The sequence below is a fragment of the Cynocephalus volans genome, chromosome 4, assembly GCF_027409185.1.
Source record: "Cynocephalus volans isolate mCynVol1 chromosome 4, mCynVol1.pri, whole genome shotgun sequence".
Taxonomy (NCBI): Eukaryota; Metazoa; Chordata; class Mammalia; order Dermoptera; family Cynocephalidae; genus Cynocephalus; species Cynocephalus volans.
Window position 1 is genome coordinate 72,988,111 of NC_084463.1, and position 15,263 is coordinate 73,003,373.

Below are 15,263 nucleotides of genomic sequence, written 5' to 3' on the forward strand. Positions count from 1 at the left end.
TTCTGACACTTCTAGGGTGTTTTTGTTTTTCCCTTGTGGATTCTACACGCGTTAGGAGTCAGGGCTCAGGGTTTCCATGCTTTAGAATATCCGCATGAATTTGCGACTAAACATTTATCTGTAGCTCTGGCCAGCTAACCCCAACTGCATTTCCCAGAAAGGATCTTGTCTTAGTGGTTTCTCATCAACCTCAGGATCTCACAAACCACAGCTGCTTTAAGTTTTCTGTCTTCTTAGCTTCCTCTTGAGCTGTTAAGCATCTAGTAACATTTTCCCAACCTTTTGCCCCTAGTGACAATTTTTTTTCTTTCCCCTTGAGTTCCTAGCCTGAGACCTTCCAGAGGACAACCCTTTTTCCCTACTCATCTTGCCTATATTGACTTTTCAAAATATTATGTTACATACACTGGAATACTACTCAGCTATATATAAAAAACATACCATTTGCAGCAACATGGATGGAACTGGAGACCATCGTGTTAAGTGAAGCAAGTCAGGCACAAAAAGACAAATACCACATGATCTCACTTATATGTGAAATCTAATAGTTCTCATAGATGTAGAGAGTAGAATAATGGTTACCAGAGGCCAGGGGCATGGAAGGGGAGGAGGAAAAGTGGGGGACCAATGGGTACAAGACTATGCTATGTATCCTAAGTGAATCACTGTGCAGTATATACATGTATTGAAACAACACAGTGAACCCCACAGATATGTACAAAAAAATAAGATATTTTGAATAAGAAAAAAAGGGCCCCACAAGGAAAAAAAACCAAACCAAATAAAACAAAACCCCAAAATACTGTTTTATAATAGTAATGCCAGTTTTTGTGAAATCAATCAATCAAATAGTGCAGATGTGTATATGAGGCAGAAGTCCTCTCTCAATGACATCCCTCCCTCCACCCACAGAGACACATAAACCCACCTTCATCCTCACATCTGAGTTAACAACTGAGTGATTTTTTTCATTTCAATTCCATAAACATACTACATAAACACACATAACCTAAAATTGCATAGCAATTTCCAACTTTGTGAGAACTATGAGTTCTTCACTCACCCAACAATTTTTTTAACTCAGTGAGAGCTATTGTTTCCTCATTCATGTAACTTTCTTTATTACCCCAGATCTGTTTGATGCTTTTGTACTTGATTCAAAAATACATTATTTGATTGAGAAGTTTCATCTTGTTCTTTACTGGTTTCATTGTTTTTAATGTAATTAAAGTGATAAAACTGCATAGATGACTACAGGATGTGGAAAGTTAGGGAGGGAGGGGTCCTGAGTAATTATATATCTGCTTACTGATAAATAAACAGAGGCAGAGAGAGATTAGATGAAAACACACAGCTTCAGTTAGGGCAGTGGTTGGAATGAAAAGCCAGGCTTTCAGACTTCCAGTCCAGTGCTCTTTCAGAATCTTCTAATCCTTTGTATACCAACTTCCCCCTCCTGGGAATTCTATAAATGAATCTGCATTTTATCAGTCTAGTACTCACTAAACTTCAAATAACAGAGAAAAGCATGTCTTATCTTGCCAAATGATAAATTGATGTCACATTATAAGTTTACTGTAATAATTTTTTCAGTGTGAAAGTTGTTACTTGTGAATGAAAAACAGTGTTATGAGAAAAGGCACAAACAGCTCAACCAACTATAACAAAAACAAAGTAAATTCTGTCTCAATTTTTGTTTTTAAGTTAAAGACTAACATGTCAACTAACACCGTAAGTGTTTTTTGAGTTTGCTTTAACTTATAGAATTTGAGTCAGGCAGAAAACGTTTGAATATTACTTTCCCTATTAAATTGTTTCCCATATTTGATGTTTCCGAACAGATTACCTTGCACTATTTAAATTAAACATTTATTAACTAATTCATTCAAGCATCAAAGCTGTTGAGTACTTACAGAGAGCAGTTGCCATAAGCAAACAAATTTCAAGGCTGATATCTTATTGCTAATTATAATTACTAGGAAATAGTAAGAATTTTAAATCATGACTCCACATATTGAGAGATCAAAAAGGGAGACTCTTAAATCAACAACAACAGACTTCAGAATGATGCAGCATAAATGTTCATTCAGGGTAAATGTTCTTTCAGTGGCCAAGAACGTTTTCCTTATTGTTTTTCTATACTTCATCATCCATCCATTCATTCCCTATTCTTCTGTTAAATACAAAGCTAGGCCCTCAGGATACAATGGGTTCTGCTCTCTCTGAGCTTCAGTTCTTAGTGTACCAGCAAATTTACAAGTTTCTAACTTTGTGACCTTTTCCCCAACCCCCCACCCCACCTCCAGTTAATTACTTTTGCTGACACTTCTAATATCCATTTCATGGTCCACTTATTCATGGTAAGCAAAAATACCTTTACAGACAGGATTTCAGACAGTCTGGCTTTCTTCAATCCAGTTGCAATGGGCTTCCTATTTTTTTGTGGCTGGCCTCTTGCTATGCATGTCTTAACTAGTACCTCTTTGGAGAGGCCTTTTTAAAAACCGTCTAATGAGTAGTAGTCAGTCCCCAGTTATCATCACATCAACCTGTTTTATTTTCATTGTAGCCTTTGCCTCTGATACTTTCTCATTTCCATGTTTAGTCTCTGTCTCCCTACATTCCTTGAAAGTGCTATGACAGGAAGGTGCTTTATCTGCTTGCTTGCCTCTGGATCCTAAAACAGTGCTTGGCACACAGTTGACATTCATCAAATATTTGTTGAATGAATGAATGGGTTCTTAATTGACTACTACTGCTTGAACTACTACAAATATTGATTCACTCTTGTTGAGAAGTTTATTTTTTTTAACATTTTTTACTAATTTTATTTATACATATTTATGGGTACAGATTTGACTATTAGTTTTTGTGTAGAGTATGTGATGATCCAATCAATACTATTAGCATGCTCATCATTACAAATCGTAATATGGAATGCTTCTCGAATTTGTGGGTCATCCTTGTGCAGAGGCCATGCTAATCATCTCTGTATCGTTCCAGTTTTAGTATATGTGCTGCACAAGCGAGCACCTTGTTGATAAGTTTAAAAGTATATCTTAGAATTCAAAGCAGTTTGGAAATGCGGGAAACATCTGGCAGAGAAATAATTCCGGGTTTTGAAGTGATGTAAGAAAACTTTTTCTCTGAAGTAAGCAGGTTGTTGGCTTCTTTACCAGAAAATGCTTGCTCATTTTTGTTGGTTTGCTCAGGACTGGGAACATCTGGCACTGGGAACCTAGAGTGCTTTTCGTTTTGAAGTAGAGTCGCAATAACTTCAGGGGTTTGGAGTAAGAGAGAAAATGACCTAAGAAAATGAAAATATTCTGGAGAAAGGAGAAGCTCGTGTCTCTTTTAAAAAACACGTTTCCTTGGTTCTCCAAGAGTGTTACTTAAGGAAGGCTTCCTAGAAAGCCCTCAGTTGGTGTCGTTATTAAATAGACTCTGAAAGCAGTAGAGTCAAAAAAAAAAAAAAAAAAAAAAAAAAAAAAAAAAAATGCGTGTCTGGCTCCACCTAGTTTAGGTTCATCCCGGCCCTGAAAGTTGTGGCTACTGGACAGGCTTTGGCTGCTTTCTAAAACGTCGTTCCGATCCCTTTAAAGGTGGGGACCATGACGGAGGGTGCGGGGGAAGAAGGCGGGAGCCCAGGGCTGGAGAGTCTCGGTTGACATAGTAACTCTTCAGCTCGGTCTCCCTTGCTCTGCGCTCTCAGGCTCCGCTGCCACCCGCGGCCCCGCCTGCGCTCTTTCTCCCGGGAGCCCCGGGCCGCATCCTCTCGGCGTCCCCGCGGCCGGACGCGTTCTTGTCGCGGTACCCTCTGCGCCCCCCTAGGTGGTGAGCTCTCTCCGGGCCATCGGGGAGCCACTCGCGAAGACCAGACCGCAGGCGTCTGCACCCCCGCTTCACCCTCGTCTCCTGGGCACCGCTCTGCCCCGGACCAGTTCAGCGGGTGACGCGGCCCTTCCGCACCGCGTCCCCGCTGGAACTGCCGACGCGCCTCCCTCAGGAGTGAGGTCCGGGCCCGTCGGGCGTTCCCGCCATGAGCCAGAGCCCCGCGTTCGGGCCCCGGAGGAGCGGCTGTCCCCGGGTGGTTGCCGGATCCGGCGCGCGGCGCAACGAGAGCCAGGACTATCTGCTCATGGACTCGGAGCTGGGCGACGACAGCTGCCCGCAGCCCCCGCTGCCCCCCTACGGCTACTACCCCTGCCTGTAAGTGCGGACGGCGCGGGCGCGGGCTGCGCGGCGGGAGGCCGTGCGCTCGCACGACCGTGGCAGCCCGCGTGTGTGCCTCCAAGGGCCGGGGCTGGGACCCGAGCGGGTGGCGGGGAGCGCGCGGGGCTGGGTTTGCTCCTAGGGAGCCCTCGACAGTGAGACCGCGGAGCACCCACACCCTACAGGTGATCAGGTGAATGGTCAATTTCTTTAGCCCAGGACACTCTGCGCCCTCAAGAGACTCAGTATTGCTGCGCGACAGGCGTGATCTGAAGGGAAGGAGGGCTGATTCGAATGTGCGCCCCCGTGACTCCTAGCCTAGGTGCGAGGCATGACTAGAATTGAGGGTCCTTGGTGCCCCCTCGGTGCGTGCGGGAAACTGGAGAACCCGCGCGCGGAGCAGTCGAGCAGTTTCCACGCGCTGTCTGCCTTATCTATCTTTTCAGGTGGGGCGCACTGGTCCTCCGGCACTCAGCGGCTGGGAGGTGCGCAGGTGTGCGTGGGAGGGGGTGGACCTGCCCCCGGGACGTCTTCTCTTCCGCACCTGGGCGTTGGGGTTAGAAGACGGAGAAGCAGAAGCAACAGGCTTCTGCACGGAGCTTTTGACAGGCGCGTCTGGAGAGACTAGCCTGGCAGGGGCGCGGGCCGGTGAGGGCGTCCGCTCTTTTGTGGTGGCCTCTGAGTAACCGGGAGCCTTTATTTAAGAATCTGGATTTTTAGGGGAGGGGAAAGGAGGGGTCAGGCAGAGAGTGGAATCAAGGAGAAGAAAAGTATCCCCTCCGCACACGTCTGCGACCTCATGTGCGGCGGACAGATAGCCTATCTGCCTCGTTGCCCCTTTACTTGACTGGGAGTCGGGTTTCCTGATCTGTCACAGCCATCCGTGAGCGGTTTCCCGACGTGACGTTGTCAGCTCTGTAAGCAGCTCTAGGCGGAGGGAGGGTTCACCCCACAGGCGCTTGGCAGACCCTCCTGCTGGATACGTGCGCCTTTGGGGCACTGGTCAGGGCGCGCCAGAGTCAAGGCCTGCTGTGGTTCCCTTTCGCAATAAGAGGTGAGCCCCAGGACACGGGGCATCTAATTTTTCCCCAAACAAAGAAAAAAGTTAGAACTGGTTCCGTTCATCTATATGTACAATTAGAAATCATTTAGTATCACTTGCCTTTTCTCTTTTTTAAAAAAATCAAAATATAATTTACATAACATAAAATTTACCCATTTAAGTTGTGCAGTGTGGTGTTGTTTAACATATCCATAAAGTTGTGCAACCGTCACCGATATCTAGTTCCAGGAAATTTTCATCACCCCTAAAATAAATCTTATACTTGACGTTAAATTTGAAAATATTTCTGTCTCATAGTACATACTTCTGGAACGTTGTAAAGAACTATATGCCAAGAAAAAATAAGAATAGAAAGAAAAAAATATGAGTTCTGGATAATCTGAATGCAGCTATTTTGAAATTTTCTTTGAAGGTGTATATTTAAAACATAGATGGACTTTTTTATTGGCTTAGACTTGCACTCTACTAAGCCTGGGGGTTGTATATATGTTTGGTAACATTAACTGCTGGCTAAATTAAGTGACTTAAAAAAGCTATCTTGCTTTTTTTTTTCTTTCTTTTTTTTAAAAATTAGACTGTCCCATGAATAAAATCTTTTCTTTTTTTCTTTTTTCTTTCTATCACCTGTTCCCTCCATAATCACTTGTTACATGTCTGTGGGGAAAATGATTTGTAAAAACCTGTGGTTTAACTTTAGTAGTGGGAGAGACTAAATAGAGTCTTAATTCCAAGTTGTTCTGAAAACTTTCTCCATGCTTTCTTCAAATGTAGCTTACTGCCTAATTGATTTATCTAGTTCCTTACATTGTCTACTAGTTAGAGAATAAGTATTTTTCTCCCTTAGTTTAGGAATTCCAGACCACTCTTAACTGCTAAAAGAGAGCAGCAGAGATATGAACAAAAATATTTTAACATGCTTCAATTTATAATGTGCACCCCTGTGTCATATCGGAGGCAGTATAATAAATTTAAGAATGAGCCATGCTCCAGAATTAGAGTTTGGTCTTTTCTGAATCGCTTATTTCCAAAAGGTTCTATAGTTACTTTTCATCCACTGTTTTTTTCTGATAAGGTTTTTACTTTTTCCACTTGGATAATAAGTAACTGAAAAATTTTAAGCAATAAACAAAGTACTTCACAGCAATCGTGTATGAGAAAAAGCTAAAGAAAATTATTTCTCTCTGCTAGAGAGTACAAATAAACTCCCATATGCTTTTGACTTGTGATTTAAGTAATTTCATGTATTTTTTTCAGAGTGGCAGGTGTATTATTAGTGATAGCATCAATCAGTAGTATACTTTAGATACAGGTATTACCATTTTCTCAAATCCTTGAGATTTTCCATTATAAGATCCCGAATCACTGTAAGTTGCCATTTCCGTGGGATAAATTCTATGACTCTGGCTAAAAAATTCTGTTTCACAGTTCACTTATGTAGAAAGATTTTTACATACATTTATGGAGTTTTTGCTACTGAAAATTGTGGTAAATTATCTTGTTTGAGAGCAATTACATATTCTCAAGTCTTAATAGCACAAGTAGTGACATTTTGAAATGGGGTTTTAAAGAAAAAGATTTAAATTTTCCCATTTTCCAACTTTCACTCAGGAATCAGTTAATATACTCTATCACCATCAATTCGTAATGGTGATTAGCAATAAAGATTCGTGTTCTGCCAAGGTCCTAGGAGGTATATCAGAGTTCTTGTATTTAGAACTTTAAAAACATATCTCTAGTCTGTAACTTCTGAACATGGGAAGAATCCCAGACATCTAAAAAAAGTTAAGGTTTTCTAAAATTTCATGATCTGAAACACAGTCCAACTAAACTTCCTGCTTGAGAAGAACTAATTGATGAATTATGAGTAATGAAACAGCGACCTGTTTGTAAACTAAAGCTCTGGCAATACAATATGGACTGAGATAATCTAAAAACCTTATGGTTACAAAAACCTAGCAATACTGGATAAAATATTTAAAATGACTACCCAATATTGCAAAAAAATAACAGGGATTACTATGTGCCAAGAACAAAGAAGTTAAAAGACAAAGTGTAGATTGGGAAGTGATGCTGTGGCTGCCCTGGAGAGTTATGGGATTCAGTGACCAAGGAGTTTGGAGTCAAATATCCATATGAGACAGAAAGAAGGTAAGGCCAGTGTCCCAGATGGAGCAGAGAGTTGGAACTGAGACATTCCTGCCTTCTGCATAAAACTCTCACTCTTATTGTAATGAAAACATAGGCTAGATAAATATGCCTGCCACAACAGGGTGAGAGCAAGAAACTTTGTCAGTAAGAAAAGATATCTTTCCCTGGAATTTCATTTTTGGGCCTGCATGCTATGTGAGTTTTTTTTGTTTTGTTTTGTTTTGTTCTGTTTGTTTTGTTTTGTTTTTTTACTCTACCTAGCTGACCTAGAAATCATCAAGCCGAAAAATACCCTGGGGCTCCTACAAGAGTAAAACACAAAACCATTATGAAAGAATAGTACCAACCATCTAGACTGCCTAGGATTTTCAAGAAAAAAGCCAAGCCCTGCTACAGATATGCTCACTATAATGAATGACAAAAACCTGCAAGGAAATAATCAACCATGAATGAGAGTCAGCAGACAATGAAATCCATGAGTGAGGGTCTGTATAAATAACAGCAGTACTGGATCCTTAAGAACTTGAGATAATGTAACAACATGAAAGAGAATATAAAACAGGTATGTATAAAATGTTGACAATGCAAAATAAGAAATCAAACCCTAAGAAAAAAATAAGACTTATTTTAAAAAGGAGACAAATAGAACATCTGTAAATTATAGTTCTTAAAATAAAAAAAAAAACCTCAATGGAATAGTTAAAATATAGATTAGGCATAGTATCATTGATGAGAATACCTAAAATGCAGAGACATAAAGAAATGGAAAACATAAACATTATTAAGAGTCATGGAATTAAATGGTAAGAGTTCCAGGAGGAGAAAATACAGAGAATGGGGAAGAGGCAACATTTGAATAGATAATGATGATGATTTTCCAGAAATTATGAATTCTCATGTTCCTGAAGTACAACAATATTAGTGTGATACAGAAAAATAAACTCATTTAAACACCATTTAAATTGCAGAACACCAAAGACAAGAAGAACTATTAAAAACAAACCAAAATACAAGGATTTGAAGGAGTGAGTTTTAAAATTCCAAATATTTGTAATGAAAATACACTCATATGTATAGCTTGTAAGAAGTATGTTTTTCTTTCTTTCTTTTTTTTTTTTTTTTTTTACATAAAACACTTTCCTCTCTAGTTATCAATGTGGTGTTTTACATGGAGTCAGTGCTCCACTGCTGATAGGGTTTCCTCAAACGTAGTTATGGACAAAACCCTTTCATAGAGAGGCTTATCATTGAATCACAGTCTTAGGAGAAATCCAAAGTGATTCTTAATTCTATCTCCTGTTTCACTTGATGAAAACAAAAGTGATTTTTTAAAAAAATGGATCACAGATTCTTTTACATTTTTATTTACTATAGGAGGGTTTTGGATGATCTGAAACCTATTTATGACCCTGAGGACCCAGACTTTGAATTCCTGATTTAAGAGAGGTGACCTAATGTTAGAAACCATAGATAAGTAAAATTCCCCAAACATAGCCTTTTTTTCTCCAGGCAAATAAACTCAGTCTTGAACACATTGATGTATAAAGAAGGGAATGAAAAATTCAGACTGTAGGCTAGAAATGTTTTTCTGACATTAATTGCTGTTAGAGCAGACTACTCTTTTAAAGAAGTTTAAGATTGAAGGGCAGATGAACTCAGGCCTATGGATCATATACCTCTTTTCCTCTACTAGACAGTAAGCCTCCAGAAGTGGGGCTGTCCTTCGTTCCCTACACTTAGCATAGTGCCTGGCAAGGAGAAGGTGACAATTAATTTATTGCTCAGCAAAGACTGGTTCTTTCTCCACAATATTTATTTTACTAAGGAATAAAGTGATGCCAGCTCCTTTAGTAAAACAGCATCTGGATCCTCTAAGTTAAATAGAGGAGTGAATGTCCACACAGAAAGAGATACCCATATCTTATATTCCAGCTGCATGTCATTAAGATTCATCTTTTTCTGGGAAATCTTTCACTAATTACTACCACACCACCATGCTGCTCTTCTTTTAGCTCGCTAGCCTAGTCTTGTCCCTTAAAGTTCCCTATGCACACTGAAATGAGGCTGTAACTTTACCAGGACCTATTAAATGCTCAGGGATAACAAAAGAAAATTAACATACAAAAACTCATGGCTGGATATATAACTTTTCTTCCAGCTCAATATGGAGTCTCCTGAAGACTGACCCTTGTCTAGCCCCAAGCTTCATCCAATTGTCAGCAAACATTCTTCTCTTCAGTCTTCAGACCATCCTCAATCAACGTGGCCCTGCATAGTCCTAGCTCAGACAGAGGAAGGAACCCCCCACATCCCAACCCATCTCTTTTTTCTTCAATGTAAGATCTGCTTTTCAAATTCCATTTCTTTATTAGGATCTCCTTCTTTCCTGAATGAATGACATTAAGTATATCAACTCCTTTAAGCAAAGACCCCATCACTTACTTATCCACAGAGGTGTAGCTTCACTCTCTGGCCCAAAAGAGGCAGTCATATCAGAAAAGGACAGCCCAGCAGCAATAGAAGGGATTTCCAAATAAAACTAAAGGGCTCATTTCTGTGCAAGACATATGTATCAAATGAAAAATCAATCAATCAAAGGGAGCATGTGTGATACCATAATTTCTTATACATATAAAGTGGGTTAGAATTCAGAGAGAATCCTAATATTTATTATGTCCTTTGAAATAACAAAGTCAAGACCTGGACCTTGGTTAAAGGTTTGCAGTTTGGAAGCTGCTCCCCAGGGAAAAAGCACGTGTACAATACACTTTTGGATCTGATTCCCCTTCTTCATTTAGTAATTAGTAACTCCTCCAGCCACTTGGAGTAATGGTGGGCTTCTTTTGAATGACATTTTGGACATCTGTGTTCTGCAGGTCAGAAATCACCTATTTTGTTTCCAACTCCCCCCCCCCCCTTGAAGTAACCAACATCCACTGGTAACAAATTATTACCATGAAAAATTTTTTTTAGGGTGCCAGCATTGTAGGTTGTGGAGTGAGTGCCAGCTGTGCTTAGAAGCCCACATTTATTCTGCAACAAAATGCATGTTTACCTCTAGGAAGACATTGCATAATTTTTTTCTCTAGACAGTTATATTTCTTGAGTTATAAGAAGTAACTTCATAAGGCATCTTTGCCTCTTAGAGAGTAAAAAATCATAAAAGGAAAGCATTTTCTTGAGTCCATTCTTGTTTTTCTCTCTCTTTCATAAAAATTTGCTAAATATAATTGGATCCAGTTGGATAAAATTACCATTTATGATTGCTCTTTGTTTAGGAATCTTTTGCTGGCTTTCAATACCATGGAGAAGTGCTCATCTATATGCCAAATTTCAATTAAACTTTGGCATCTAAAATTTGGTATGCTGCTCAAGACTCTTTAAGCCATTGGGTTTGACTGAATCACATTTCTTATAGACTGTTTAGAGCAGCATATCAAAATGAGTGTTACGGATACCCATACAACATGTGTCATTGTGGCAGAACTGTTTTCTACCTAATTCAGCTAACTCAGCCACGACAAAGAGGACAGATGATGTTTACTAGAATGATATACAATTCAATGTAAGGTGCTGTTTTTGTAGAGAACTAATCAAAAATATTTGTATAAATTTGGAGCAACTAACATTTTTTGAATAGCCACTCTGTAACAGGTCCTTTTCTAGTTGTCATACAATTTTTTTTATTGGTTATGAATATTCATGAGATACAAAGCTGATTGTCACCCCTTGTGCCCACGATGTGGGGGCCAGATCCATACTGGCAGCATGCCCCTTACCAAAAATTGCATTTGTACCCCATGTCCCCCACCCAATTATCCCCAACGTCCTTTCCCTTCCCCCTTCCCCCCCCCACTCCACTTTGTAGCCCAAGGAATGTTCTCTCCCTCTGCAAGTCCAACATACTACTGTGGTCTTTCTTTGGTTCCTTCTTTCTCTCTTAGCTCCCACTTATGAGTGAGTACATGTGGTATTTATCCCTCTGTGCTTTGCTTATTTCACTAAGTTTCTCCAGGCTCATCCATGTTGTTGCAAATGGAAGTATTTCATTCTTTTTATGATAGAGTAGTATTCCGTGGTGTATATATATCACAGTTTCTTTATCCAGTCATATATCGATGGACATTTAGGTTGGTTCCATATCTTGGCTATTGTAAACAGAGCTGCGATGAACATGGGAGTGCACAACAAACTCAAGGACAAAGACCATATGATTATCTCAATAGATGCTGAAAAAGCATTTGACAAAATTCAACATCCCTTCATGATAAAGACTCTCAACAAATTAGGTGTAGAAGAAAAGTATCTCAACACAATAAAAGCCATTTATGACAAGCCCACCACCAGTATCATTCTGAATGGGGAAAAACTGAGGGCCTTTCCCTTAAGAACAGGAACAAAGATGGCCACTCTCACCACTTCTATTTAACATAGTACTAGAGGTACTAGCCAGAGCAATCAGACAAGAGAAACAAACAAAGGGAATCCAGATTGGAAAAGATGATGTCATACAAATTTGTAATTTGCACTTCAGAGAAGCCATTTTATAAATGACAATGCTGAAACTTAGAGATGTTAAGCAATATGCTGAAAGTTAACATAGCCATTAAGTTATCAAGTGGGCAAAACCCAATATGTCTCAGAGCAGGCTGGAACATGTGGACAGAAGGGCCTGCAGGTTGCATAGAGTCCTCCCCACTCTCAGCATCTCATATATCATGCTTGCCTCAGGCACAGCAGGTTACAGGTGGGTTGTGCTCTTGGAAAGTACACTCATCATTCATTCTCCTCTCTCTTTTCATAAGTATTCGGGGAGCCACAGGTTGGCTCTGATCTACTGAACCAAGATTCCTTGTGCTATGCTCATTATATCTAAGTTATACTCTGGGTGACAGGAGAAGACAGGATGAAATAGTATGAAAGGCAGTAATAAGTGTGTTTGACTCCCACTTTCTCTCTCCTTTGAAATTATAACCATTTTGAAGGTCAAGCTTTATATTACACTTCTTCTTTCACTAATTCATTAATCTGTTTTTTTCATTCATCTCTGTTAACTTTATGTGGTTATATCCAGTAATAATAAAAATAATAGCTAGATTTACTGGGGACTTCTATGTGCTAAGCCCTTCTTTAAACGCTTTATAGGTATTACCTCATTGAATCCTTATAACAAACCTATGAGGTATGTACTTTTATAATACAAATTTTACTGAAAGAAAAAAATATACCACAGAAAAAGGAGGTTAAGTGACTTGCCAAATGCTACACAGCTTGGAGTTGGCAGAAATGGAAGAGAACGGAAGGAGCAAAAGATTGTTTTATCACTTATCTGAATAAACAGTGAAACTAGGTTTTGAAAAATTACCAGTCTTTGTCACCAAAGGAAGACTGTGAATGTATCAAAACTAACTAGTCTGTAGATTACTTACCAATTTTACTAAAGGTCCACAAACAGACCATGACTGAAGATTACAAGAGGCAAAACTTTCTTTTACTCTTTATTTTTCTCTGTCATGGAATGAAATTACTTCTATGCTATAATGCAAGTAGCATTAGAAAAATGGACTCAAATAGCAGGATGAAACTGGAGATTTCATTGCAGAATTTGCATAATTTTCAAGCATTTTACGTGGTATTCATCTGAAGATGTGTATCGCCAGAAATCAATTACAGTGTGGATAGTCATGTTGAGATTGATTGCCTATTCGAGGCAGATTTCAGGTTTCAATTACAGGAGCTCTGGTTTGCAGCACAAAGAGCATTTTGTCCTGACCTATGGTGGATCAGTGCAAAACCCTCACGCAAACCTGGGCAGAGTTCTCTTCGTGGGAATTACTGACAAAATTATCTTTAGAGCTATGTTAAAAATTGGAAACGACATGACTTCTAAAGGTAGTTTAAAAATTCTTTTAGGGAATCAAAATGCTGTAGATAAAACTCATTTTTGTTATTACTGTGCTAGCTTTCTTGAAACTAGATTTTGCATTGAGTAGATTGAAGGTGGCAGGGGTGGAGGGGGTGTTGTGGGGGCTATGAAAAGCTTACTGCTGGGCAGTGTGAAAATCCCACACTTACCCAGGAAATGGTTTCTGCAGGACCCCTTTTCTTGGAGAGGCATTCAGGGCCAGACACCAAATTCCATGTGAAAAACTCATTAATTTACTTCAACAAAGTTTTGTTTAAGTTCCTTTGATGTGCCAGGCACCATTTTTGGGAACCATGAACACCGTGTTTCATCAAGTCTAAGCTTCTATCAACTGTAAACTGCCCTGATATTTTATGTACCTTCAAGAAACAAGAAAAAAAGTGCTATCAAGTAAAATATATGTTAGATTTTTATTTTATACCTATTGAAGCAGCTCTTAATTAGATATAGATTCTGGCCATATGTAACTTTTATGTACATAAAAAAAGAAAATATAAACAAAATAAATTTGTTATGTATTCCTAAATCTTTTACACATTGAGGGACGGACTCTCCTGAGCCACTTTTCAGCTCAGAATCTTCAGTGCCCATGTTTTCCCACACAGTATTGTCCTCTGTGCCTAGAAGAACATCGGTAATAAAGCATTTTTTGAAAGAATCCTAAGAATCCATGATAGACCCAAAAAGCTTTTGGTGCTAGGCAGTTAAACTGACCTTGCAATTATTTAGAACTAGCTTATTTTTACTAACAGTTCCATAATGTTGCTAAATAAATCTGGTTCACCACGGTTCCTTATGTATTCCCTACCTTTCCCAAGACACGCATATATATGCACACATGTATTTGTTTCTTAGTCTTGGAAACAGGGCTTCACTACTATTTCCAGCATTCATTTTCAAGCCACCGTCATCCATTCTGAAACTTTGGATGTCATTACTTTTAATGTTTGTACATGCACTGGTGATGAAAACTATATCATTGCAACAACTGACACCTGACTGATAGTGATTGAAAGAAGGCTTAGATTACAGGGCATGCTCTATTCTAGAGAAGTTAAAATGGGAGAAATATGTGTCTTAGAATCAATGAAATATGATGTTTGGTGTGCTAGAGTTATGGTAAATGAGAGGGAGAAGAGGAGACATGAAAATTACAAGGCAAACAGTATCCGTTATGGTCTGTCTGCAATTTTAGAGGTTTGGAATTTATTCTCTAGCAGACTTTAAAACACAGATAAAACCATGCCAGTCCTTTTTAAAATTTACATCAACTTATTTGATCCTGTCAGCATACCTGTGTTGTAAATAATATTATTTCCACTTACAAATGAGGAAACAGAAGTTCAGAAAGGTAAAATAACTCGCCTAGGAATTAATGGCACTCAATTATCTGAGCCTGTCAAGCTCATATTTGACTGTTTTTCTTGCTTGCTTGTTTTTGACCTTCGCTGTTCTGCACTTCTTCCCCTCCGATAGAATAGCAGCTCCATGAGGACAGGGATCTAGTCTGTAAACAGTGACTAGCATTTGGTAGGGACTCAATAAATATTTGTAGGATGAATAAGTCAATACCTACCTTATACGAAATTATTTTGGTGTATTGCCATTACCTATAAAATTTTTTCCTCTGTGGGCTTCATATAGTATTGCTAGACTTTGCCTTTTAGGGTACCATGTTTTCGTCTTAGCTTTTTTCAGAAACACTACAAATCAGATCTCTACTTCACATCATACATAAAAATCCATTCCAGATGAATTTTAATTTAAGAGGCAAAGCATCTGCCTTTATTTTCTTTTAAAAATTTTGATGACTTTCTTAAGACACAATTCTTAAGACACAAAAACAAAAAACATAAATTATAAAATTTATAAATATACTATATAAAAATTAGAAACTTTATTTATCAAAAGGCA

The 15,263-nt window shown here is 39.1% G+C and overlaps 1 protein-coding gene and 1 non-coding gene across 2 annotated transcripts in view; one reads left to right on the forward strand and one right to left on the reverse strand.

Annotated features, from left to right (window-relative positions):
• Positions 1-2,926: 2,926 nt before the first annotated feature.
• On the reverse strand, positions 2,927-3,033 carry LOC134377410 (U6 spliceosomal RNA). Its single transcript, XR_010023458.1, has one exon. It is a non-coding gene; the product is annotated as a U6 spliceosomal RNA (small nuclear RNA).
• Positions 3,034-4,039: 1,006 nt separating this feature from the next.
• The window catches only part of TRPC6 (transient receptor potential cation channel subfamily C member 6), a 131,049-nt gene continuing 119,825 nt past the window's right edge, over positions 4,040-15,263 (forward strand). The window contains exon 1 of the mRNA XM_063094302.1: positions 4,040-4,209. Coding sequence (XP_062950372.1) covers positions 4,040-4,209 — 170 coding nt within the window. The remainder of the gene's footprint in view (positions 4,210-15,263) is intronic.